This window comes from Heterostelium album (genome assembly GCF_000004825.1).
Source record: "Heterostelium album PN500 unplaced genomic scaffold PPL_contig16, whole genome shotgun sequence".
NCBI lineage: Eukaryota > Evosea > Eumycetozoa > Acytosteliales > Acytosteliaceae > Heterostelium > Heterostelium album.
Window position 1 is genome coordinate 149842 of NW_008805093.1, and position 24928 is coordinate 174769.

The 24928-nt window shown below is 33.9% G+C and overlaps 7 protein-coding genes across 7 annotated transcripts; 3 read left to right on the forward strand and 4 right to left on the reverse strand.

Annotated features, from left to right (window-relative positions):
- Positions 1-1288: 1288 nt before the first annotated feature.
- On the forward strand, positions 1289-8323 carry PPL_06539 (Non-receptor tyrosine kinase spore lysis A; the record flags this gene model as incomplete). Its single annotated transcript, XM_020577393.1, has 4 exons — positions 1289-1358; positions 1593-4369; positions 4445-6319; positions 6479-8323. The coding sequence occupies 4 exons, from the start codon at positions 1289-1291 to the stop codon at positions 8321-8323; spliced, it is 6567 nt and encodes a 2188-aa protein (XP_020432720.1).
- Positions 8324-8518: 195 nt separating this feature from the next.
- Positions 8519-10153, reverse strand: PPL_06540 (uncharacterized protein; the record flags this gene model as incomplete). Its single annotated transcript, XM_020577394.1, has 1 exon — positions 8519-10153. The coding sequence occupies one exon, from the start codon at positions 10151-10153 to the stop codon at positions 8519-8521; it is 1635 nt and encodes a 544-aa protein (XP_020432721.1).
- A 1375-nt stretch (positions 10154-11528) lies between these two features.
- On the reverse strand, positions 11529-12690 carry PPL_06541 (uncharacterized protein; the record flags this gene model as incomplete). Its single annotated transcript, XM_020577395.1, has 5 exons — positions 11529-11576; positions 12011-12130; positions 12236-12276; positions 12514-12549; positions 12633-12690. The coding sequence occupies 5 exons, from the start codon at positions 12688-12690 to the stop codon at positions 11529-11531; spliced, it is 303 nt and encodes a 100-aa protein (XP_020432722.1).
- Positions 12691-13987: 1297 nt separating this feature from the next.
- Positions 13988-19892, reverse strand: lpd (dihydrolipoyl dehydrogenase family protein; the record flags this gene model as incomplete). The annotated part of the gene is made up of 7 exons (XM_020577396.1): positions 13988-15836; positions 16013-16116; positions 16646-16676; positions 17242-17266; positions 17812-19194; positions 19684-19744; positions 19887-19892. The coding sequence occupies 7 exons, from the start codon at positions 19890-19892 to the stop codon at positions 13988-13990; spliced, it is 3459 nt and encodes a 1152-aa protein (XP_020432723.1).
- A 539-nt stretch (positions 19893-20431) lies between these two features.
- On the forward strand, positions 20432-21610 carry PPL_06543 (exosome complex component RRP4; the record flags this gene model as incomplete). The annotated part of the gene is made up of 1 exon (XM_020577397.1): positions 20432-21610. The coding sequence occupies one exon, from the start codon at positions 20432-20434 to the stop codon at positions 21608-21610; it is 1179 nt and encodes a 392-aa protein (XP_020432724.1).
- A 61-nt stretch (positions 21611-21671) lies between these two features.
- mcfA (uncharacterized protein) lies at positions 21672-22941 on the reverse strand (the record flags this gene model as incomplete). The annotated part of the gene is made up of 3 exons (XM_020577398.1): positions 21672-22361; positions 22473-22643; positions 22831-22941. The coding sequence occupies 3 exons, from the start codon at positions 22939-22941 to the stop codon at positions 21672-21674; spliced, it is 972 nt and encodes a 323-aa protein (XP_020432725.1).
- A 948-nt stretch (positions 22942-23889) lies between these two features.
- Positions 23890-24573, forward strand: PPL_06545 (saposin domain-containing protein; the record flags this gene model as incomplete). The annotated part of the gene is made up of 1 exon (XM_020577399.1): positions 23890-24573. One exon carries the CDS (start codon positions 23890-23892, stop codon positions 24571-24573), a length of 684 nt encoding a protein of 227 aa, XP_020432726.1.
- Between the last annotated feature and the right edge of the window lie 355 nt (positions 24574-24928).

Below are 24928 nucleotides of genomic sequence, written 5' to 3' on the forward strand. Positions count from 1 at the left end.
TTTTATTTTTTGGATATCATAGTTAATATAAATTATTAAAATACAAAATAAAATTAAATAGTAATAATTAAATTGTATTATTTTAAATAAAACAAAAAAGTAAGACTTATTTCATTGGAGTTGTTTATTATCCTCGACCATTGTTGGGTTCAAAAACAAAAAAAATATCTTGGCTAAACAAACAAAAATCAAACAATCAAAAAAACACACAAATCCCTCCAAATTTTTTATATTTCTCTCATTTTTTAGAAGAAGGGAAGAATAAAAAAAAAAAGAATACTTTTGTATTTTATATTTTTTTGTATTTGTATTTTGGATATTTTATTATTTGTTTAGTTCTGTTTATTCAATCATCATTATTTTTTACTATATATAATATTTTCAAGTTTAAAAGGGTTTCACTTTTAAAGTCTATTTGTATTGAAAAATTTAGTGGTGTTGAAATTTGTGAAAAGTAAAAAGAAAAATCTCACTATTTAAATTAAAATTATTTTTTTTTTAAAAAACTTTTGTTTTTTCAAACTAGTTTGAAAAAAAGGTAGTTCTTTTTCTTAAATAGTCTTTTTGCTTGTTTTTGTATTGGTGTTGTTGATATTTCAAATTATATATATATTATTTAAAATTATAAAAGAAAGTTAAGCAAAATTCAACCTTTACAAACAACAACAACCAAAACAACCAAAACAACAAGCAAGCAAATTACTTAATATAATTATTAGAATAGAAAGATCATTTTCTAATTCAAGTTTGTTCGTTTATTTGTTTACATAACACACAACAACAAACAACAAACATCCCTATATTTATTTATTTATTTATATTTATTTATATTTTACTTTTATTATATTCCATATAACTAATAATTATAACAAAATAATAATAAGGAATTAGGAACAACACAGACAAACAGTAGTAATAGTAGTAGTAGTAATTTTAGCATCAACAAATAATCGCTCATGAATAGCAATAATAATTGAAATTAAGATTTTTTTTTATTTTGTATTTATATATATTTAATAGCAAAAAAAAAAAAAAAAAAAGTTAGAATAAATAATCATAATTATAATAATAGTCAAAATCAATTAATCAATTGATCACAATTAAAATCAAATTTATCACTCCAGTTAACAATCATTCGAATAGAAAGTGTTCAAAAGTGAAAGAAAGTAATTTGATTTATAGTTTTTTTGACAGTGTGAGTTTGCTCTGCGTCACAGACCGACCGACCGATCGACAGTTAGGACATATTAGCAGATAGCATCAACAAAAACAACAACCAACAACAACAATGAGTGAATCCTCATTCAGTCAATTAAAATCACATTCCTCTGGAAAGAGAAAGTTCCTTCAAGATATACGTAAGTAGAATATTCTACACACCGCACTGCACCGAATCAACCAATCAACCACCATCATAATTAGTTTTTTTTTTTTTTGATTTCGAAATCAAATTTGGAAAATTCCAAGTCAATTTTGATTTTTTTTTTTTTTGACACTTTACACTATTTGCGCGTGTGTGTGAACGTGTGATTGACCAATCATAAATATGTGACTGACATATATATTTATTTTTTTACACTTTTTATTTTTAGCTACAACGATCGACGATGAAAATTACAGTATTAAAAATCAGATATATAAAGAGTTGGAGGATATGGAAAAGGAAGGAGAATTGAATCAGGATCATATTCTTCATCCTCACCATCATCATGGAGGTGGTGGATTCTCATTCTCTTCTCCTTCGCTACCGAGATGGACTGGTGATATCTCTGCCAATGTTGGTCTCGCACATAACAGTAGCAGTGGCAGCATGGGTGGTATTGTGACGATTCTGGCGAGTGGCGACGATGACAACATCCCCAACTCGCACAAGTCCACTCGTTATCCAACCAAAGGTTCGCTAACAGGCAGTTCTGTAAAGAGCAGTGGAAACAACAACAACAGCAGTGCCAATTCCAGCAATCAGAATAGCTCTTCCAGCTTCTCAAACTACAACAATCACAGCAACCACAGTTCTGCATCGAATTATAAGAACTTTGGTGGCGGTGGTGGTGGAAGTAACAATGGTAGCGCATCAAACTACCTCAATTTTTCACAGCAACAACAACAGCAGCAACAGGGTGGAAGTAACAACGGTAGTGCTTCAAGCTATTCCATCTACAACAGCAATGGTGGTAGTAACAATGGAAGTGCATCGAGTTTCAGTGTGTTTGGTAACAATGGTGGTGCTGGTGGTGGACATAGTAACAACGGAAGTGCATCTAGTTATAGTGTGTTTGCTACGCAACAGCAGCATCTCCAACAGCCAAATATCAGAATCACCACACCCGCTGGCAGTAGCAACAGCAGCGCGTCCAACTACAACGCGTTCGCCACAACCACAGCCAACGGTAGTAATCAATCAAGTTTCAGCGTGTTTGGCAGCGGCAACAATGTCAACAGTAATCCAGGCAGTAACAACTCGAGTTTCAACAGTATAGCACCACCCTCCACACCACAGATTCCATCATCACAACAACCACAACAACCTCAAAATAATAGTAATAACAACAATAGACATTTCAATCCAACTTCATTATTTGAAATTCTACAAAAGACTGTTGAGGAGCAATCAGCTCAACAACTGCTCGTCCAACAACAAGTCGCACAACAACAGACACACCAACAAGCACAACAATATTTATTACAACAACAACAGCTACTCCAACAACAAGAGGAGAATCATAATAGTAGTGGTAGTCTAGTCAGCGATGGCAGCAGAAGCAGTATGAGTATCAACAACTTGATTAATCCCGATTCCGTTTTGATGCCACCTCGCTCCGATTTCACACTGTCGCCTCAGTCCTCACAGTCGCTGCGCAGTAACAACAGTAGTATGCCACTCACAAACGATACAACCACCTACAGCAACACTAGCAGTGTTATTAGCAGCATCAACAGCAGTAACAACAGCAGCATAAACATGGCAATCGACAACATGCATATCTCCAGTGGCTATCACAGCGGTGGTCAATACAGTGGCCAGTACAGCGGAAACGTCAGTCGTGTCGGCAGTGGAAATGTCGCGCGTCGTCCACAAACATCGACTTCCAACTTTATGAATTCCGCCAGTCTGACTGGTTGGGTGTGTGTGAAGAGTCGTCAATCCATTCTTATCATTGGTCCAAACGGCATTGGAAAGAGCTTCCTGCTGAACACCATCTTGAGATCCACATTCATCCCCACCATCTCCCAGTCACGTCCAATCCTCGGAAGTCACCGTGGATTCAGCATCGATGACTCCGACAAAGATACTTCCATGAGCATTGGCGAATCGCCAATCAATGTCGATGCTCCGGAGCAATCAAACTACAACCTTCTCAGGGGTATAAGACACATGAATCAAATGAATCAGTCGTCCAACCAAACGAAAATCGATCATCAATACTCGCTCGACGATTCCTTTAGACAGTCGGTCGACTGGACAAAGGAGCGTGAGTTGGAGATGGAGTCGATCTACAAGACCAGTCAGTATATCCACACCAAAGTGTTCCCTGTGCTCAATGATAATCACACCTTCCTCTTGCCACAGGGCAGACTGGGACCTTCACAGTTGTTCCGTTTCGCCTATGGATCGATCTGCGAGTTGGTCGTTGAGTTTATTTCAGAGTCTGATCTTAGACAGTGTCTCTGGGAGTTGCATACCTACGAAGCCGACAAATCGGTACCGATGAACCCGAAGCGTTTGGAGTTCCTCACATGGACATACGCTTCGGTGGTGGAGGGAGCTACCGCTTCTACAAGTGGCCGTACCATCAATTTGATTTCCGACGCCAAGAACAGCTGGGACCTTCCACTGTCCGATAATGTCAGACAACTCCTCGGAAAGACCGTACAATTCAAGGGTACCGGTAAGGACCACAACGTCGACCGTATCTACATCCGTGAGAAGCTGAAGGAGACACTGGCGTGCTACGGCTACATCACTGGCAGCTTCTGTTTCCTCTTGCCATGCAGCATCTTGCTGGGACGTCGTGAAATCTCTATACTCTCGGACGACACCCGTCGTGGAAACGTTTCGAAATTCACAGCCACTCGTTTGTTGAACGATGCCGAGCAGATCCTCCTAGCTTTCGACTATCGCGGTTTGTCAGCGGATGTCGCCGACCTCCTCATTGGTTCAAACTTTATGCAGAAACTCTCAAACGAAGGATCCGTCCAATTCATCGAACTAGGTGAAAAGTTTCAAAACAAAACACCCTATCCCAAGGGTATCTACAACTCCAAAGGTCTGCTCATCACCCAACTCAAGAAACTCTATAGAAATGCAAGAAATCCAACGACCAACTTTGATCAAATTTTAAATAACTTTAAATTATTACAATTAATGGTAAGTTTATTATATTAACACATAGTTATAAAAAACAAATAACTAATAATTATTCTATTATTTCTATATTGTTAGCCAATATTATTTTTATCAGCAGAATTGAATAAAGCATTGCCTTTAGAATATGCAAGTTCAATTGGATCACTTAAACAATTGAAGGATATTACAAATATTCCATTGTTGATCAAGATCATTCATCAAGCCACTCATACCAGTTGGACAACTCAGCACAATCTACTTGATAAGTTCAAGGAGAATGCTTTCAAAAAGAATACTTTGTTACATCAATACTTTAAGACAACCACTCAACCACAACAACAACAACCACAACAAACACTTCAATTGGCACAACAAAAACCATCTACACTCAATGCACCAAAGAAGGCACAACAAGCAGCACTTCCTCAAATCATCGCACCGGCATCGACTTCGCCGTGCAAATCGCAACAACAACCACCAACACAACAAACCAATCAACCAATTGTTATTAATCTAACTGGAAGTGGTAGTAATGGTTCTATCGAAGCACCTCCTCACACCTTTAGCCAGCCAGCTAGCCAACCTGCAACTTCGCAAGTGGTTATTGCAGCACCGAAATCACCGACACAAATGATTATCGATGACAACTTGTCGAGTTCGTTCAAGGAGCAACTACAGTTGTCTTCCACACCGACCAGTGGAATCCGTAGTAACAACTGGCGTAGTCAGTATCTCCAGTACAAACAGGTTGGATCGGTACCCGGAAACAACACCAGTGGCATGGATCGCATCAGTTCGTCGTTCCGTACACGTTTCGCTGGATGGAAGCGCAAGCTCCTCGCGTACATCAGCTCCGAAGCATCGGAGTCGGTATTCCTCAACAAGGTGTCAGAGTGCGAGCAATTCGCTCGCTCCGAATGGGAGAGATTCCGACACATCTCGCCCGACCATACCGCAACCATCTCTGACATCTGCTCGAATCTCTACGGACTCTCATCGAGTTCGCGTCTTATTAGCGGTGGTGCAGCCGAATTCTACAACAACACTGGCAATCCTGTGATTCTCCTTTGTCGTACACTCATCCACTGGACGCCCACCTTTTGGCGCGACAATGTCGTCGAGCGCATGCCAATGTTGGAAGATGAAATCGTGCAGTTCTCACGTAATCTTCTCGGTGAAATTAGCAAGCTCCTGATGAACAAGGTGAATATGCCAGCCGAGGAGAAAGCACAGCACAACAAGCTGCTTCAATATTGCCAGTCTGCAACCGATCGAAATGTCCACAATAAGATTCAGTATATTCAAAGTTTCTTTATCGGTCAAAATATGACACAGTTGTTCTATGCCATCTCGCTAGATACACTGTGCTCAGAGTTGACATCAAAGGCATCGGCAGATCCCAAACAACTCGTTCGCTACCACGAGTTGATCGAAATGTGTTTCCACAGTGCTCCACTCATGGCTGCATCCAAGATCCAACAGAAACTCTTAGAGATGCTCAGAACTGCACTTACCTATCTCGACTCTATCGAAAAGCATCTCGAACACACCATTCAATATCTACTAAACTCGCCATTCCGTATCAAGAGACAAATCCAAATGAAGCCAAAGATTGACTTTACGCTGAATGTCATCGATAATTATATTAATCTAGTGGATCCAATCGAGGATCCAAATCACCCCAGACCTGAAGTAGTTTCTCCACAATCTACATCTTCATCATCCAGCTCGAATAATAGCAGCAGCAGTGCTGGTGGTTGTGGTAGTAGTAATCAATCAAATAGTAGATCACCATCACCTCAATCCTCACCGAATATGATATCGTCACCAGCCGTTCCATCGTCTCCACAACAACAAGACAGAATGGAAGTGGACGTCGATGGAATCGGATCGGCCAATCCACCATTCAACAAACGTATCAAGAAGCCAACCACCGAAACCACCTATGCATCCGAATCACAAGGATCTATTGTATATACACCCAAAACCATTTCACATCCACCACAAACACCGGCACCACTTCTTCAGTTGTGCATCGCCAAGATCTGTCAGCAGATTCATGCACTACGCAATGTCTCGCTACCCGAAGAGCTACTGCAAAAGGTGATCAGCCAATTCATCAGCCAAGAGTCAACCAAGGGTTCCGGTACCTCTCAGATATCTGCACAGTTGGACGATGCTCTCTTGGTTCGTTTGTTGGTGCCCGCCCTCCAATCACTCGACCTCGAAGGTGCAAAGTACCTATCGGCCCTGAGTATCCGTGCCATCGGTGCCACCTGTCCAAATCTAAAGAAACTCTCTCTCGCTTACTGTACCAATATACCATCGGAATCACTTGCCGCACTTGGAATCGCATGCAAACAACTGGAATCCATTAATCTCAAGGGTTGTCATCAATTGACCAACGTCGGATTGCTCTATGTTGTTCGTGGATGTCCAAATCTCACTAGCATCGACCTCTCTGGCTGTATGAAGATAACCGACTCTGCCATTCATGAACTATTCCAAAACTCAAGACGACTCCAAACACTCGATCTCCGTCGTTGTCCTCAGTTGACAGACGCAGCTTTCCAATCGTTCAATCTGACAACTCTTCTCAATATTGATCTTCTCGAGTGCAATCAGATCACCGATATTGCCGTCATCCAAATATGTAATACTAGTAGATCGCTTAGTAGCATCAAGCTAAGCAGTAAGAATATAACCGACCAATCGTTGAAGCGTATCGCTGCCAAGTGTCGTCAGCTGACAGTACTCGACCTGATTGCCTGTGAGAATATCACTGATTCCGGTGTTCAGTCGATTGTCCGTGGATGTCCAGAACTCAGTTCGCTCAATCTCTGCTCCTCCAAGAACATTACAACTGCTGCCTTCCAAATCGATGAGGATCTTCTCACCGATTCCAGTGTTGGAAGCAGTAGTATGATGGGAGTTGGCGACCACAGCAGTGACTCTAGCATGGACTCCCTCATGGCGGCAGCTGCATCGACCGCCAATGAATTGTGTTTGAAGAGTTTGAAACATCTCGATCTCAATCGTTGCATTGCCATCAACGATAGTTCAGTGCTAACACTGACAATGCAAGCTACCATGATTGAAACAATAAGTCTTGCCTACTGTGAGGACATTACCGACGAAGCTGTTATGAGTATCGCACAACGTCTTCATCATCTCAAGAATATCGATCTCTCCAAATGCAAACACATCACCGATCAATCGATCATTGAAATCGTCAAGAATCGTGGACCAGTTCTCAATCGTTTGGTTCTCTTTAGCTGCACACAAGTCACTGATCTCTCGATTGTCCAGGTCGCCACTGTTTGTCGTTCACTCATTCATCTCGATGTCTCACAGTGTGAGAAGATCACCGATGCTTCACTTGTCAAAATCTCACAGGGTTTGCCACTGCTCAAGGTTCTCTGTATGGAGGAGTGTGTAATCACCGATGTTGGTGCAAGCTCACTTGGATCGATCAACGAAGGAATCGGATGTCAACACCTTGAAGTTCTCAAATTTGGATACTGTCGTTTCATCTCTGATGCCTCACTTGCCAAGCTTAGCTTTGGATGTCCCATGATTGCTTCGATCGATCTCTCCTACTGTAGCAATCTCATCACTCCAAGAGGTATCCGCTCGGCCATCAAGATGTGGCCACGTCTTCATACCCTCCGTCTCAGAGGTTACAATTCACTTACCAACGAAGGATTGATTGAAGGCACACCAATGAAGTTGAAATCCGTCAATCTATCTTGGTGTATCAACTTGGATGACAGTGCACTCATCAAATTTGCAAAGGGTTGTCCAGCTCTTGAGAACCTCGACATTTCACGTTGTCCAAAGATCTCTGATAACGCACTGGAAACTGTCTTGGATGCATGTCCATCGATTCGTGTTGTTAATGTTGCCGGTTGCAAAGAAATCACCTCCTTTACAGTACAAAAATTAGCATCACTTGGAAAATCAATATACAGATAGTAAATCGATAGATTAGGTAATGATAACACATAATAAAACTTATGTTTTTAGAATTCAAAAAAATAACAATCAAATATATAACCAATCTAATCAATTTCCATTCAAACATCAAACAACTTTGGTAACATTTAAAAATGAAAAAAAAAAAAAAACTTTTTGTATATAAATAAAATAACTATAACATATCAATAATTATTACTGTACTAAATTTATTATACACATTTTTGAATTATTCTTATTATCATTATCATTATCATTATTTGATTCATTATTATTGTTATTAAGATGGTGATCTTCTTTTCTTTCAAAGATTGGATTTTGTTCATTGATTCTTTGTTGTTGTTGTTCATGAATATTTAAATTATTTAATAAATCCCTCATAGATGGGAGTTTGTTTTCTAAGGTCACCACAGTTTGCTGAGATTGATGGTGTTGTGGAGGATTTTGTTGAGATTGTTGAAGTTGTGGTTGATGTGATTTTTGGTGTCCAGCATGTTCATATTTTGTTGGTTCAATAGATTGTTGTTGTTTTTGTTGTTGGAATGGATGTTGTGGAATAAAACTAGGTGGTAGTGGTTGTGCTTGCCTATATACAGTTGTTGTGGTTGTTGGTTGCTCTTCATAAGCCGACAATAAAGGAGCGGACATTCTTCTGGAGGATACGATGGATGATTGCGTTGGTGATTGAATGGTTGGTATTTTAACGTTAGGTGCAAAAACAGGAGAATATGGTGGTGATGGGGTGTTTGATAATATATATGGTGAGGTAATTGGTGATCCAGTTACAGATGAGTATTCACTACCAACAATATATTGTTGGTGAGTTGGAACCTCGGGTATGGTGTCTAGATATATATTTCTAGGTGTCGATGAAGATGACAGAGGTGATGAAGGTGGAATATATGTAAATGGAGGGTTTTGTGGTTGTTGTGGTTGTTGTTGCTGCTGTTGTTGTTGATAGTAAAATTTAGGTGATACAGGTGGCTGTCCATATGGGACATTAGGTAAAGACATTCTTCTTTCGGTTCTCATCTCTGGAGGAGGTGGCGATGTAGAGTATACCTCATATCTTGGAGAAGATGGAAGTGTGCCAATCGAAGGAGCTCTTGGGCGTCCTGAATAAGGATGAAAATAGGTAGTAGGAATTGTTCTCGGAGGAGTTTGATGTTGAACTTGTTGTTGTTGTGAATTATAATATTCCAATTGTTGTTGTTGTTGTTGTTGTGGTGAATTATTTGAAATATCAATTTCTGGTGAAGATGGTATGTTTAAATTCAAATTACTCATTCTCTTCATATACATTTGTTGTTGGTGATGTCCAATCAATTGCTGTTGTCTTTGTTGTTTTTGTTGAGCACGTGGATCAAATTTCCAGTGTGTTATAAAATTATTCATGTTGGGAGTTGAATTCCGACGACCTTTTTTAAACTCTGGTGAGTTTGGAACTTCGGGTGGTGAATCTACCGATTGGCTGTTCGTCAGCTTTGGTGAAAGTGCCATTGGTACTGAGGTGGTGGAAGGAGGTGAATTATTGGTTTGTGAAATTGGTGTTTGGGGATTTGATGATGAATTGTTGTTTGTTGAATTTACATTTGGAGGTGGTACATTATTTCCAAGTGTCATATTATTATATATATATAAAGAGGCCACAGATGCATTCGGACCAGGTTTGTATTTCCAATGTGCCATGAACGATTGCTTCTTCTTTTCATTCTCATCATCTCGCTTTTTGTCGTCTTTTTTTAGAGCTGATGGAGACTTGGGAGAGTCTTTGGCAGTGGACTTTGATGGTTCAAGAGATTGATTTTCAGGATCATTGATCGGCTCCATTTTAATAGAGGATTATTATTATTTCCAGGTTAAATATCATAAATAAATTGAAATAACTAATAAGGATTTGTAATGAAACAATAAACTCCACTAAAATTTAATTTCTCTATAATTTATGTTTGGAATGATAATTTTGCAAAAAGGAAAGGATAACAAATTGTTAATATTATAATCAAACATTCAATTCCAAATTATTATTATTTTAATTACAATAACAATTTTAAAAAGGAAAAACTGAGGGTGATTAGTTAATTTGGTAGAAGATTTATATTTTAAACAAATATAACAAATTTAGTGGGTTTGTGAAAGCAAAGATTTTGATCATAACAATTGAATTTACATGTATATTAAAGAAGGAGTCATATTATTTTAATCGAAAATTTTATGTACTACCCATTGTTTGATTTTTTAAATAATAAAGTTTAAGTTGTAAATTTAATCTGTGGTGGGTATTATTTGTTTTTCATTTGTGGTTTGATTGTTAGTAGTAGCAAAAAAGGGGTTAAGGTTGTAGCGAGATCACTAAACCAAAAGGGGTAAAAAACACAGGTGAGTAGTGATGGTGTGGGTAACATATATATTATATATCTTTATCAACTTAAGTATGGAAGTGAGTGGTATTGTAGGTGTTGGTATTGTAGGTGATTTTTATGAAATTATTAAAATTGAGGCAGTCATTCATTCATTCACAAGTCAATAGGTGATTGGTGGTAATAACAACAATTGATGGTGTGGAAAGCAGTGGAATCTTAGTATCGATTGTGATGAGTAGCGGTGGTTGAACATTAAAGATATCTCTAAGATGAAATGTATAATGATCAATTTTTTTTGTTTTTTTTTTATTTTTGGTATTGTATACTCTCGTATATGATGAAGATGATGGATATAAAATAAAAACAAACATATTCTAACAACAAAATATATAAAAAAATTTCATCATCAAAAGTTTTATGATGTTGAAGATGTTAATTGCATTCGAGTTTGTGTTTATCTTTAAACAATACCAGATTAAGGATGTATAATGATGTTAAATTGGCTTTCTTAACCAACCTTGTTATATTTTCAGTATCTCTGATGCTACTGTCTTCAAACTTTTTTGAATTGTCAAGTGTACCGTAATAGATACCCACGTGATTATTTACAAAAAAATATATGGTACGGAATTATTAAATGCATTGTATCTTTACAAAATTATGTAATGATCATTATTATTTATAACTTTCAAAAACTAAAGTGAACAATATGATATGTATTTTGATTATTATAAACACTCTAACAGATTAGGTTTAAATTCTTTAGATAACAAATTTTTTTAAACAACATTGAAATTTATAAATAAAAAAAATTAGAAAATAATATAAAATAATATTATTTTTTATTGATGATGAACATTCTTAAGTTGGATAAATATAATCTTGAGTTTCTAATGTAGAATAAATAGTTTGATAGACAGTATTTTAATATTCCAGGAAATAATTTGAATAATACTTTTATAGTTGTTTTTTTGAAGAGTTAACTTGAAATGTTTGTTCAGTTGTAGTCGTTAATATCTGTCTGTATTTCTTATTCGAAATTCAAAATTCATTGTGCAAATGTGGAATTATTCCAATTATGGTAGATTCATTGATTGATAGGTATTAATTGACCTATTCAAGTTCAAGACAATGTTATTTCCTAATTGGGAATCTGAAGATAATACTATTATTTTAAAAAAAAGTAATAAAAAATAACTTATTATAAGAATAAAAAAATATTGCAAATTCTCTTTGTATTTTTTTTGTATTTTTTTTTTTTTTTTGGCTTTGTGATGGTGGGGGTGTTGATTGTTGGTTATTCTTTTAATTTTAAAAAACATACACTACCATGATCATAAACTATCCAATAGGCTTTTTGTGGTGTTGGTTCTTTGATTGTAAATATAAGGTTTTTTCTTGAATATTTTATTACTTTATTTGTATATTTTCTTGAATAAATTATCTAAAGTAGTTATAAATGTCAAAATAAAAAACAAAAACAAAAAAAAAAAAAAAAAAGACAAGACAAAACAAGAAACCAAAATTACAAAAAAAAATATATATATACTATTTTTGATGTTGTCTTTGATTTGCCTTGGTAAACACTAACTAAAAAAAAAAAATGTTTAAATTTTAAAAATATTACAAAAAGTAAAAAAATACTGTACAACTGCTATTTATAAACTGTAACTTTAATTCTCTTTTGAAGATAGAAGAATATTTAATAGATTCGAGTTGAGTGTACGTTTGCTGTGGTGTCTGAATGGACGGTTATAAAGACTAAATTTAAATTGACCAATGTTAAGAGTAAAAAGATGTAGGAAGAACTTATTGTAAAATACTAACACAATAAGTCAAGAGATGAGGAGGTGAATAAATGAGCTTTTGCAAAAAAAAATAACCTAACTACCAAACTAAATAAGGTTTGTTTGTTTTGTTGTATGATGGATTTTAAATTCAATTACAAATTTGTTTGGTTATCAGTCGACCTTCAAATTGCTCAACGTCAACACATTCATTCATTTCAACTCTGCAAGGTTTGCTGAATAGGATGTCACAAACTGTGGTTAACTAATTAGTTTGTTTTAAGTTTCATCTATGCTGATGTGTTTTTAAATATTTATTTTTATTTTTTATTTTTTTAAATATGATTGTATCAGATAGGGGCACCATCTCCTCAGAGGAAATGTTTCATCTTCTTGGTTCTCTTATTTCTTACAATAAACAAAACACCCAGAAACAGTTCATTTCGAGGAGTGTTTTGGTTTGCAACGCAGCCGGTCAAAGTGCAACCCCACATTAATGGAAAAATTAATTAGATAGATACTATGAGCGAATCGAGGAGACAAAACAAAACAAAAATACAAAAAGTCAACAAAACAACAAGTATATACCTTTCCTTTAAATCCAAACAATTTAACCATGTGCTTTGCAAGATAACCCACCCCTTTGTGAGGATTGCTTAGCCTCAAAGTCCTCATAACCACAAAATGAAAATTTATTAAAACTTAATAAAAAATTTATTTTCTTTTTTTTTTATAAATTATGAGTTGATTTGGTTAAATTGAATGTTGTTGATCCAGACAATCAACCTTTTTATCAGACACAAAATAAATTAAACCACGATCGTTTACTACATACAAAGAAAAAGGATAATAATTTGACAACAACAATGATCGATAAAACCGTAAAAGACCAAACTCAATGCGTTGTGGGGGTACCTGATGTTTGTAATTTGAGGTTTTGCAAATACTTTGTGCTATTTTGAGATTATGTTCTTTTTTTAACCCTTGCATCTAAAATTGGAGATGGTTTTCCTTTTTATCAGAATATAAAAGGAGCCTTTTTCATGAAAAAGATATTTGAAAAAAAATTTTTAACACTCACACCAAGTGATCAATAAATGTCTCACCACCTCCACACGTTTATCAAATAAAACAATCAAAATTCAACAAAAACATCTTACCCAAACCACACAAAAATGAAAAAAAGAAAACTAATTATTTTTTTGAATAAAATCAAAAATTCGACTGAAATCACTAAAAAAACCGCATTATAATTGTACTCTTTATTAATCTCCTTGTGTATGATATGTGATGACACAACTGTATCAGCAAAATTAAACCAAATTTGATCAAAAAAAAAGATTATTTTGGTGATGTTCAAACTAACGAAAGTAGAAGTGAAATCACAATCCAAAAAATAAATGATCATTATTTTTTTTTTTTACTTTTTTTGTCAAGTTAATCAGTTTTTTGGAAAGTTATAATTATTTGATTTTATACAATAAAGGAAAAAATCATAATAGTAATTTATTAAGTTAGACTATGGTATTGGTGATAGTGGAAGGTGATGTGAATCTTGGTGATTGGTGGTTGTTGTTGTTGTTTACTTTTGTATCGTTTTGATTGCCATTGGTGTGGTGGTGGTGGTGGTGTTGTTGATCTGAGCTTGATGCGGCAGAAGGATCATTCAAATGGTGTTGTTGCTTCAAGGTTGACCAGATATGTTGATAGTGATTGTTAGATTTGTTATTATTATTATTGTTGTTGCTATGATTGATATTGTTATTACTAATACTACTTCGGTAAAGATGATAAGAGCGGTTCTCTTGGTAATCCTCATCGCTCTGATAGTCATCTTCATCACTATTGAAATAATGTGGTGCCAAGAATTCATCACTGCTGCTGCTATTGTCGTCATCGAGATAGGTGCTCAAAGAGTCTGACATATTATTATTACTATTACTACGATTCAGTTTGGAGGCAAGAGTAGTCGATTTATGATGGTGATGATTGTATTGTTGTTTCGATGATGATGATGATGATAAATGACCTCTACTAAAAGTAAATTGACTATTATTGTTGTTGCTATTATTACTATTATTGTCTACAAGAAAAGAGAGATCACTACTACTATTATTATTATTACTTTCTTTTAATTTCTTTCTAATCGGATGATTCTCCAAACTATCAGCTTCGTTTAGTCTCTTCTGAGTAGTAGATAAAGTTGGTAGTGGAGGTAAAGGTTTATTTTTATATATACTATTTATGTTTGTATTTGCGGTTGTGGTGGTGGTGGTGGTTGTAGTTGTTGTCGTTGTGAAATTATCTATATTATTATCTATATTATTTTTGTTGTTGTTGCTGTTGTTGCTATTCTCTTTTTGATTACTATTATTATTATTATTATTATTACTATTCTTTATTCTTCTTGCTAGTTCATTGATTGTAGAGGTTTGATCTAATCCTCTATTACGAAGATTGGCAATCTCTTTCTTTAGAATCAAAATCTTTTGAGCTTCTTCTTCATTGAAACCACCAAGATCCATGATAAATTGAATATCGTTTGCAATTGGTTGTGCTGTTGTCAAAGTGGTTGATGTTGTCGATGTTGTTGTTGTTGTCGTTGTCGTTGTAGTTGGGTGTGTAAGAGCCGACTCTTGGATCTTTGAAACCAAGCGATCAATGGCAGACTTTACATCTAATCCATCTTCACGACACAACTTATCGATTTCCAACTCTGTCGTCTCTTTAAATTCATTGATAGCTTGATTTAAAAGTCTATTTTCGATTTGTACAGTAAATTTAATCTTTTTAAATGGTTGTTTATTGTTATTGTTACTATTATTACTATTATTTGATGATGATGATGTTGAAATTGATTTGAAATCATCAAATAAACTATTTATATTTCTATTTTTATTACTATTGTTATTGTTATTATAATTGTTACTATTATTACTATTGTTATTATTCTTATTATTATTATTATTATTATTATTATCATCATTATAAGAAGTAAATTCATTTCTTATTCGTTTTCCCAAACTACTACTACTACTACTACCACCACCACTACTACTAACACTGTAGTCAAGTTCTCGCCTACCACTTCCACTCTTGAGTTCATTATTATATGTATCAAAAGGGTATAGACGATCATTAGCATCGTCAGAGTCAAAGTGTCGTCTGACGTGGTTGTGGTCAACATGCTCATCTTCATTGACAATATCAGAGTTGTCATCATAATCATGGTTATAGGTCATTAGATCTCTAAGTGACGATGACAAGGACGATGAACGATGGTCATCTAACGGAAGAGGTGTATCAATTAACGATTTACTCCCCATTTTGTATTTTGTTTTTGTTTTTGATATTTTACTCTCTCTTTATTATTTTTATTTTACTTTATATATGTTTGTTTATTTACTACTAATATAATAGTGAAAAGAGATATGATATGTATATGAGTCAGTCAGAGTCAATCATATAGATATATATAGACCAAAAGTTAACTCTAAAGTCAACCAATAATGCTCGCACAAAATAACAACTGCAATAACAAACTTCTTTGTAAATTATGTACAAATATGATAGATAGATAGATAGAAAAGATTCTAGAGTATAAACAACCAGATGGTATATTACTGGTAGTGAAATGAGAATACTAAACTAAATAGAAATAAATATATGTTTTTGTTTTTTCTAAGAATTTCTTTTACTAATTTTTTTTATTTTTATTTTATATTATATTATTGAATAGACAGAAGATAGAAGAATAAGAATAAATAAAGATATAATTTGTTATAAAGTTATAATATTATTAAAAGATAATATAAACAGACATGTGTTTTTTGTTTTGTTTTGTTTTGTTTTTTTTTTTTGATTAAAATAAAAATATTAATTAAGTTTTTTTATTCTTTTTTTTTTTTTTTTTTTTTGAAAACTAATTCAAATTAAATTAATTTAAAAAAAATAAATTAAAAAAAAAAAAAATAGTTATAGAGTTGATTAAAATTGGATTAATATATATATATCTCTCTTTTAGTTCGTTAAAGTCTATTATATATTAGATTTATATAGATAATGATGATATTATTAATTTCAAAATAAAAAAAAAGAGAAAAAGAAAGAGAGATTGGATTATAAAGTAGAGAAAGAAAGAAATGTATAATTATCTTTAGTGGTCAATTTACTTTTGGGGTTGTATGTTTGATATTAATATTACTATTTTTAATCAAATTATGTGGTTTTAATATTATTAAAAAAAAACAATCATTGATGAAAAAAAATCAATATTTTAAAATTACTACACCCTCCACCATCAATGAAACTATAAATTATGTGGTTGTTTTTCGAAACACAATCAAATTTGAGTAACTTTGAAACATTAAAATTAAAAAGATTAACCTGATCTAAAATAACTACTAGTAGTTCAAAACATTCAACTTGATGATACCAAAAGATCAAGAGAATAATATATTTGAACCTAGTAAATAATAGATACTAAATATTATTTTTTATTTTATTAATAATATTTGTTTTTATTTGAAAGAAACATAATAAATGATGGCTTGGCGACTGATGGTAGCAGCACAACAAAAGAAGCAACACTTTATATTTTGGTGATGATATATATTTTAACATTCCATTTTTTGAATAAGGTATTAGAAGAAAAATATTCCGGTGAATGAACAAAATTTTCTATCAACTTGACCACAAGTTTTTCTGGTCCAATCCATCTATTGTAGAGTTCTCAGCTAGGATGTTTCACGATAATGATTTTACATACAAGGAAGCTGTGATATTAATTGGAGCTGTATTTAAAGAACTACTTTATTTCTTTCTCTTATGGAGAATTGTTAAAAACTTGAATTCTTTGGCTTGACTAGACTTCTTTTTACTTTCCAAAAATAAATAGAATATACAAAAAATACTAAAATCAAATATTGTATTTAGAAAAAAAAAGAAATCTATATATATATAGTTTTTATTTAATCCATAATTTTGATCTTAATGATAGAAAGGAATTTTTGAAATGGAACCAAGACCAAAAAAAAATAAGTTTAAAATTTCCAATTATTTAAAAGTTATAAATTCTATTGAAGAGTACTTGTTTTTGAGTTATTTGAAGTGACAATGTGAATAGCTAAATCAAATCAGTAAAAATGAAAAAAAGGGTTGTTTTGAAAAATTCACCCCCAATTTTTGAATTGGAAAAACAGAGAAATAAATATTTTTTATCTGATTCTTTTTGATAGAAATAATACTATTAATGTTTTAATATTTAGAGATAATCATGATTGTTTTTATTTTATAATTAAATATCAATTCCCATTCAACTAGAAGTGAATTGCTTTACCATATGCTGACATAGCAGCTTCTTTTACTGCTTCCGACAAGGTTGGGTGTGCATGGCAGGTACGAGCAACATCTTCACTACTTGCACCATATTCCATAGCGAGAACAGATTCAGCAATCATTTCACCTGCGCAATCACCCATGATGTGAACACCCAAGATACGATCTGTGCTAGAGTCAGAGAGGAACTTGACGAAACCTTCGGATTCATCGTTGGTACGTGCACGAGAGTTGGCAGCGTATGGGAATTTACCAACGTTGAACTTGATACCTTCCTTGGTGAGTTCTTCTTCGGTCTTTCCAACCCAGGCAACCTCTGGGTGAGTGTAGATAACTGATGGAATGGCGGCGTAGTTGACGTGACCCGATCCGTTGTGGAGATACTCCATGACGGCAATACCTTCCTCCTCGGCCTTGTGTGCCAACATTGGACCCTTGATAGCATCACCGATGGCATAGATAGACTTTACATTGGTCTTGAAGTGATCTCCGACTTCGACACGACCGGCCTTGTCCATTGGAACTCCGACCTTGTCGAGTCCGAGATTGGTAGTGTTTGGACGACGACCAACTGAAACCAAGACAACGTCGGCTTCGATTTGACCAGAGAATCCACCGGCTCCGACAGACTCTACGGTGACAGTTACGGTACCGTTGGCATTCTTAACGACCGAGGTAACCTTTGTCTCCAAATGGAACTTCATGTGTTGCTTCTCCAAGACCTTTTGGAATTTCTTGGCGACTTCACCGTCGGCACCGGCGGCAATACGGTTGGTGAACTCGACGACGGTGGTCTCAGCACCGAGACGCGACCAAACGGAACCGAGTTCCAAACCAATGACACCACCACCAATGACAACCATACGCTTTGGAACGGCTTTCAATGCCAAAGCACCGGTCGAAGAGACAATGGTTTGCTCATCGATATTTACATTTGGAAGGGAGGCAACTTCCGATCCGGTGGCAATCACGATATTCTTGGTGGTGATGGTTTGGACCTTACCGTCTTCACCGGTGACCTCGACAGTGTTTGGACCGGTGATCTTACCGTGTCCCTTGGCATAGGTGACCTTGTTCTTCTTGAACAAACCCTCGATACCACTGGTCAATCCATTGACCGACTTTTCCTTATATTTCATCATGGCGGCGAGATCGAGCTCGACCGATCCAACCTTGACACCATAGTTGGCAAACTTGGTCTTGGCATCTTCATACTTGTGTGAGGCATTCAACAATGCTTTCGATGGAATACAACCGACATTGAGACAGGTACCTCCCAACTTTCCTCTCTTCTCAACGACAGTAACTTTCATACCGAGTTGACCTGCTTTAATACCTGCAACATAACCACCTGGTCCACCACCAATTACAACAACATCTTGTTCTAAAAATAAAATAAAAAATAGATTATAATTATAATATTAATATATTAAAATATTTTTAAAATGTAATTGAATGAATGAGAATGTTTGTTTTGTCACTTTTAATCATCCATCAGTCAGTTTTTTTCTTTGTCATTATTATTGTTATTATTATTGTTATCATATACTATTAGTCCACCTATATAATTATTTCCTTAATATTTTTCTATGAATAAACTGACTATGCCCAATAGAAATTTCAAGAGTTTCTTTCGAATCTCAAAAAAAAAAAAAAAAAAAAAATATTGTCAGATCATTTGCTAACACATATTCTTTTCTCTTTTTTTTTTTGAGGATGTTAACTAAACAATGTTCATTGATCGATCTATTCTTGTTACAAATCCTCTAGTTTGTATAAATTTATCTATCCAGTCTCTATATATTTATCTTGATAACTGATGTGATAAAGTTGACTGTATTGTGTATGATTGCAATGATCATTAACTCCATACCTGTGCTGTAGTAACGAACACCTGTTTTAATGTTATTAAATCTGGATAATTGTTTCAACATCTATATTATAAACATTGAGACATTGAAATTCGAATGCGAAATTGATCAATTTGAATATCATATGAATAGTTTGTTGAATTAGTAATCTATGCTTTTTGTTTAACTACTACTAATATTTCTTTCTATCTATCTATCTATATACTAACATTTTTATAATTATATTGATTTAAATTATATCCTAATATATATTATAATGTTATAAATATAAATGTTAAAATAAATAAATAAATTGAATATGAATTTGAATTACGATATATGAGAGTAGTCAACAACTTCAAAAAAAAAAAAAAAAAAAATTTACATAAAAAAATATTTTTGATAATTAGTCACAAATTAGGTCTGTTGATTTATAAAAAAAAAAAAACTTAAAAAAAATTCAAATCAAAAATCCCAAATTAATTAAAATTAAATAAAATTTTCAGAACCATGAACACCATGATAGTGTAATTTCGAATCGAACCGAGTCGTTTCTCAAGCCTTTGACAACATTATAACTTAATAATTCAGTACTGTTGTTTTACTTAATTTATCTAAATATATAACACACACTAATTATTTAATATCTTGATAAAATCTACGTCATTATACCAACATCTCAACATCTTAAGAGAAAATTAAAAATAAAATATTAAAAATAAATAAAATAAAAATATACATAATTTTAAAAAATAAATTCAAGTAAAAGTTATGAATATAGATAGTAGTAACAACAACAACAATAGTAATAATAATGTTAGTGGTAATGTTAATAATAAAGATGATATGAACTTCTTATCAGATATAAATATAAATATATTTTCACCAAATAAGAAAATGAGATTGATGCATATCAATAGCAATGAAAGTAGCAATAATAAAGGTGAAAAATCATTATCACAAAGACAATTTGATAGAAATCTGATGACACCTGGTCAGACTATATCGCGTGAGGGTGAGTTCCTTAGGGGTCACGGAACGTTCCACTCGAACAACGCGCTGCTCGCAAGTGTTTGTGGTCTGGTGGAGCGTGTCGATAAGTTGGTGTCGGTGCGTCCATTCAAAGCACGTTATCACGGTGAAATCGGTGATATCGTTGTCGGGCGAATCACTCAGGTCGGCAGCAAACGCTGGAAGGTCGATGTTGCCGCGCGTCAAGACTACATCTTGATGTTGACGGCGATCAACTTGCCCGGTGGTATTCAACGTCGTCGTACGTCGTCCGACGAGCTACAGATGCGTAACTTTTTCGTGGAGAACGACTTGGTCTATGCCGAGGTGCAGGCGATCAACCAGGACGGCTCGGTCGCGCTGCACACACGTAATCAGCGATACGGTAAGCTACAGAATGGAACGTTCATGTCGGTGCCACCCAGCTTGATCAAGCGTGGCAAGATTCATTATCATTCGCTCGAGTCGATCGGTGTCGATATCATCTTGGGCGTCAACGGTTATATTTGGCTGGCGGATAGCGCGCAGCAGCGTCAGCAGGCGTCGCTCATACAGCAACACGAGAAGGAGAACTACGATCAGCCACTACTCATTCCACAAGCGATAAGAGAGGTATCGCGTGAATCTCGCATCAAGATTGCACGTGTTAAGAACTCGATTGAAGTATTGAACCGTAGTTTCATGCTGATACACCCACGTGCCATCATGGAGATCTACCAACTCGCCGAGAAGATGTCACTGCCTCTCAAAGACATGTTACATCCCGATAAAATCAAACAAATGATAACAGCTGTACATACCAACTTAACATCCAACAAATTAAACAACAAAAACAAAACCAACAACAACAACAACAACCAAGATTCAGAAGGTGAAGATGATGAAGATGATTTAAATGAATACAACGCATATTATAATGATCAAATGAATACAGAATAAAATAATAATAATATAAATATTACAAATATATAAAGATAAACATGTTATTTATAACTTTTAGTTATTTATTTGGAAATAATAATAAAGCAAATTCGTATATTCCAAAATTTAAACTAACGGTTGGGATTACCTTTGCATAGGCAGGCTTAATTCCACGATAGAGTGCAGAGACACCTTCGTCTTTAATGATTACATAGGCACAGTGAATAAAGTTCTTATATCGTGGTGCACCGACTCGTATTCGTTGTAACATGATTCTTCTTTTGATAACATCTAATGGATAAAGTATTGTCATTGAAAATGCACCTGATATTGCACCATATATTGTTGAAAAATAAACAGGTGGTGTTGTTGTTGTTGTTGTTGTTATTGTTTGTTTATATATATTATTACTATTACTATTACTATTATTATTATTATTATTATTATTATTATTATTTAATGATTTATTATATAAAATTGTACCATATTTCTTACAAGCTTCGTATGCAGTGAAATTGATTGCAGAGAATGGTGCTATGTTGACGATAGCAGCTGATAGACCTCTAAACAGTCCAATGATACCATCGTGACGTTGAATAACAGCAAGATAATGCAACGTCGATTTGACCTCTGGATACTTTCCGATCGGTAATGAGAGGTGTGTTTTCACCACTTCCAACGGGTAGGTGGCTGTCACCGATGTCACACCTGCACATGCACCAGCCCACATCTGTTGTGTAGTAGTTAATTTCTTATCTTCTGAGATTATCTATATAATATATAGAACATATTGATTTGATCGATCGATTGTTTGATTGATTAATATTTTGATTGATGGAAACTATAAATCATATATTGTAGCAAGCATCATCATTCATACATTTTTAAAAGCTTCATACGAAAAGAATCTAATTGCAGATTGTGGTCCTGCTTTGAGTACATTGACACCATTTCCTCTAAATAGTCCTATGAATCCTTCTTCTTGCCAAATCGTTTTGATTCCACTGCCTATACTATTATATTTCGTACCGTTTTCTAATAGTGGTTGAACCTAGCAATTTCACATAAAATAATGATCATAGATTGATTATAAATATTAAATATGTATATTTGTTAGTTTTTGTTTTTGTTAGTTAAAAAGTAAAAGTAATGTATATTTAAACAAATACAAACTGTTACCAATAAATGTAATTACTAATACTTCTGTATGTTTCTCTGATTGTCAGATATGTACTTACTTGATTTAGAATTTTTAATCTTTCAAGTGGTGCTGTGAGAGTTCTCGAGACGACACCAGCAACACCACCGGCATAAAGATATTTTAATTCAAAAGTTGACTTTTCACTCATCTAGCTTAGTTTCGATCGAATAATATATTTATTTATTAACTAATTAATTAGTTAGTCTTTTTCTATTAAAATGAACTACACAATTTCCTTTTTAAAAACAGAAAAACAAAAAAATCTGTTTTTTTTTGTAAGTAATTTTTGTGTCACGCTAAACAACTAAACAATTAATTAAAAATTAAATTATTTAAAAAGAATAAAAATAATATAATATTTATTTGATGATGTTCAAAAACAAATATTTATTAAATTAAAACTGATTTAAGCTCATAAAACATCTTAATGATCTGAGAGTAAGACAGACCATTTTATTTATTTATTATTATGTCTGTTCACCATATTACAATAAATTATTAAAATTATTTTTTTATAAAAATGAATTTACTTTATTTAAATAAATATTAAAGTTCAATCGATTTTTTTTAAGATTTCTTAAAAAAAAACAAAAAAATATATATATAATTTTTAAAAAAATCCTGGTTTTGGAAATTTCTGTTTCTTTTTTTTAAAAATCAATTTTTTCACAAATCTGTGGACAAACTCCATCGTATTGGGTGATTTTTCAAAGTCTGGTTTTTGCAACAGACGAAACTATTTCTGGTATCCTGGTTTTGGTTTTTTTGTGTTTATTTTCGAAAAATTAAACATGTTTGAAAATTTTAATTTAAAATAAAACAAATTTTTGATTGTAGTATGATTATAAAAGGGAGAACTGGTTCATTAGTTCTGGTCATTCTAAATAATCATCTAAACTATTCAACAACACCAGTCATTTCTAGACTATTGTATTTGTAACCCAACTATTCTATTATATTATTTTTTGTAAAATTCAAATTCTTATTTTCATTACAGAGTAACAACAAACCACCAAACAACTCTGTTTTTTTTTTCTATACTCTAAATATTCTTCCAAATTATTTTTATTAAATATTCACACATATAAATCATAACATGTTTAAATCATCAATTATTTTATCATTTTTAATTTTGACAGTTTTGTCTTCATCTGCCGTCTCTGGTATCCAAATCAATGTTCAAAATACAAATCAAGTAGAGTCCAACCCAGAAAAAGTTGGTGATGTACAGTGCGTATTATGCACTTATGTTGTTGTGTACGCCGAGAAGTTGATCATGGGTAACAATACTGCCGCCGATGTCATCAATGGTTTGGACCAATATTGTGCCATGCTCCCAGGAACCTACAGCCAAACCTGTCACTCTTTTGTCCGTACCTACGGTGCTTTGATCATCCAAAACATCATTAATTTCGAAACACCATCGATGATCTGCAAGCAAATGATGTTCTGTGCTGCAGCCACCACCGAAGTTTCTGAACCACAAGAGCCAGCCGTTGTCCAAGAGATGCTCCAACATCATCATCACCACAAGATCGAAAAGAAGCTCGAGTGCAAAGCATGTCATTACATTGCCTCACACGCCATCAAATATGTTGAATCAGGAAAGACTGACGACCAAATTGAAAGCGCTCTCGATTCAGAATGCAATAACTTTGAAATTCACGCAGCCGTCAAGGTTTGCAAGTCTGTTGTTCATGTTGCCATCAAGGATTTAATCAGAGATCTCAAGAACCATGTTTCTGCTGAAGATGCATGCAAACATGTTCATATGTGCTAAATAATTAAATCTTTTAAAATATATTATAATAAATTAGTAGTTTTTCCATCACTACTATCGAATTAAAAAAATTTATAAATTTATTTCTTTTACTTTTCTTTCAAATTAAATTTAAACACTTCTTATTATAAAAAGGGAACAGTCAGTAGTTTCAACATTATTTGGGGAGGTTTGTTTCTCTACCCATCTGACAATTCATAGATACACTCTTAATACATGAGATACTTTAACTTGGAATGTTGTTCAAAGATATTGTTATGATGGATTGCAAGGTGGATATGGTGCAAGCCCATGTTGCTATTACAACTCAGAAATTCACTTCAACCAACTATGAAGAAGATATTTACTTTTACGT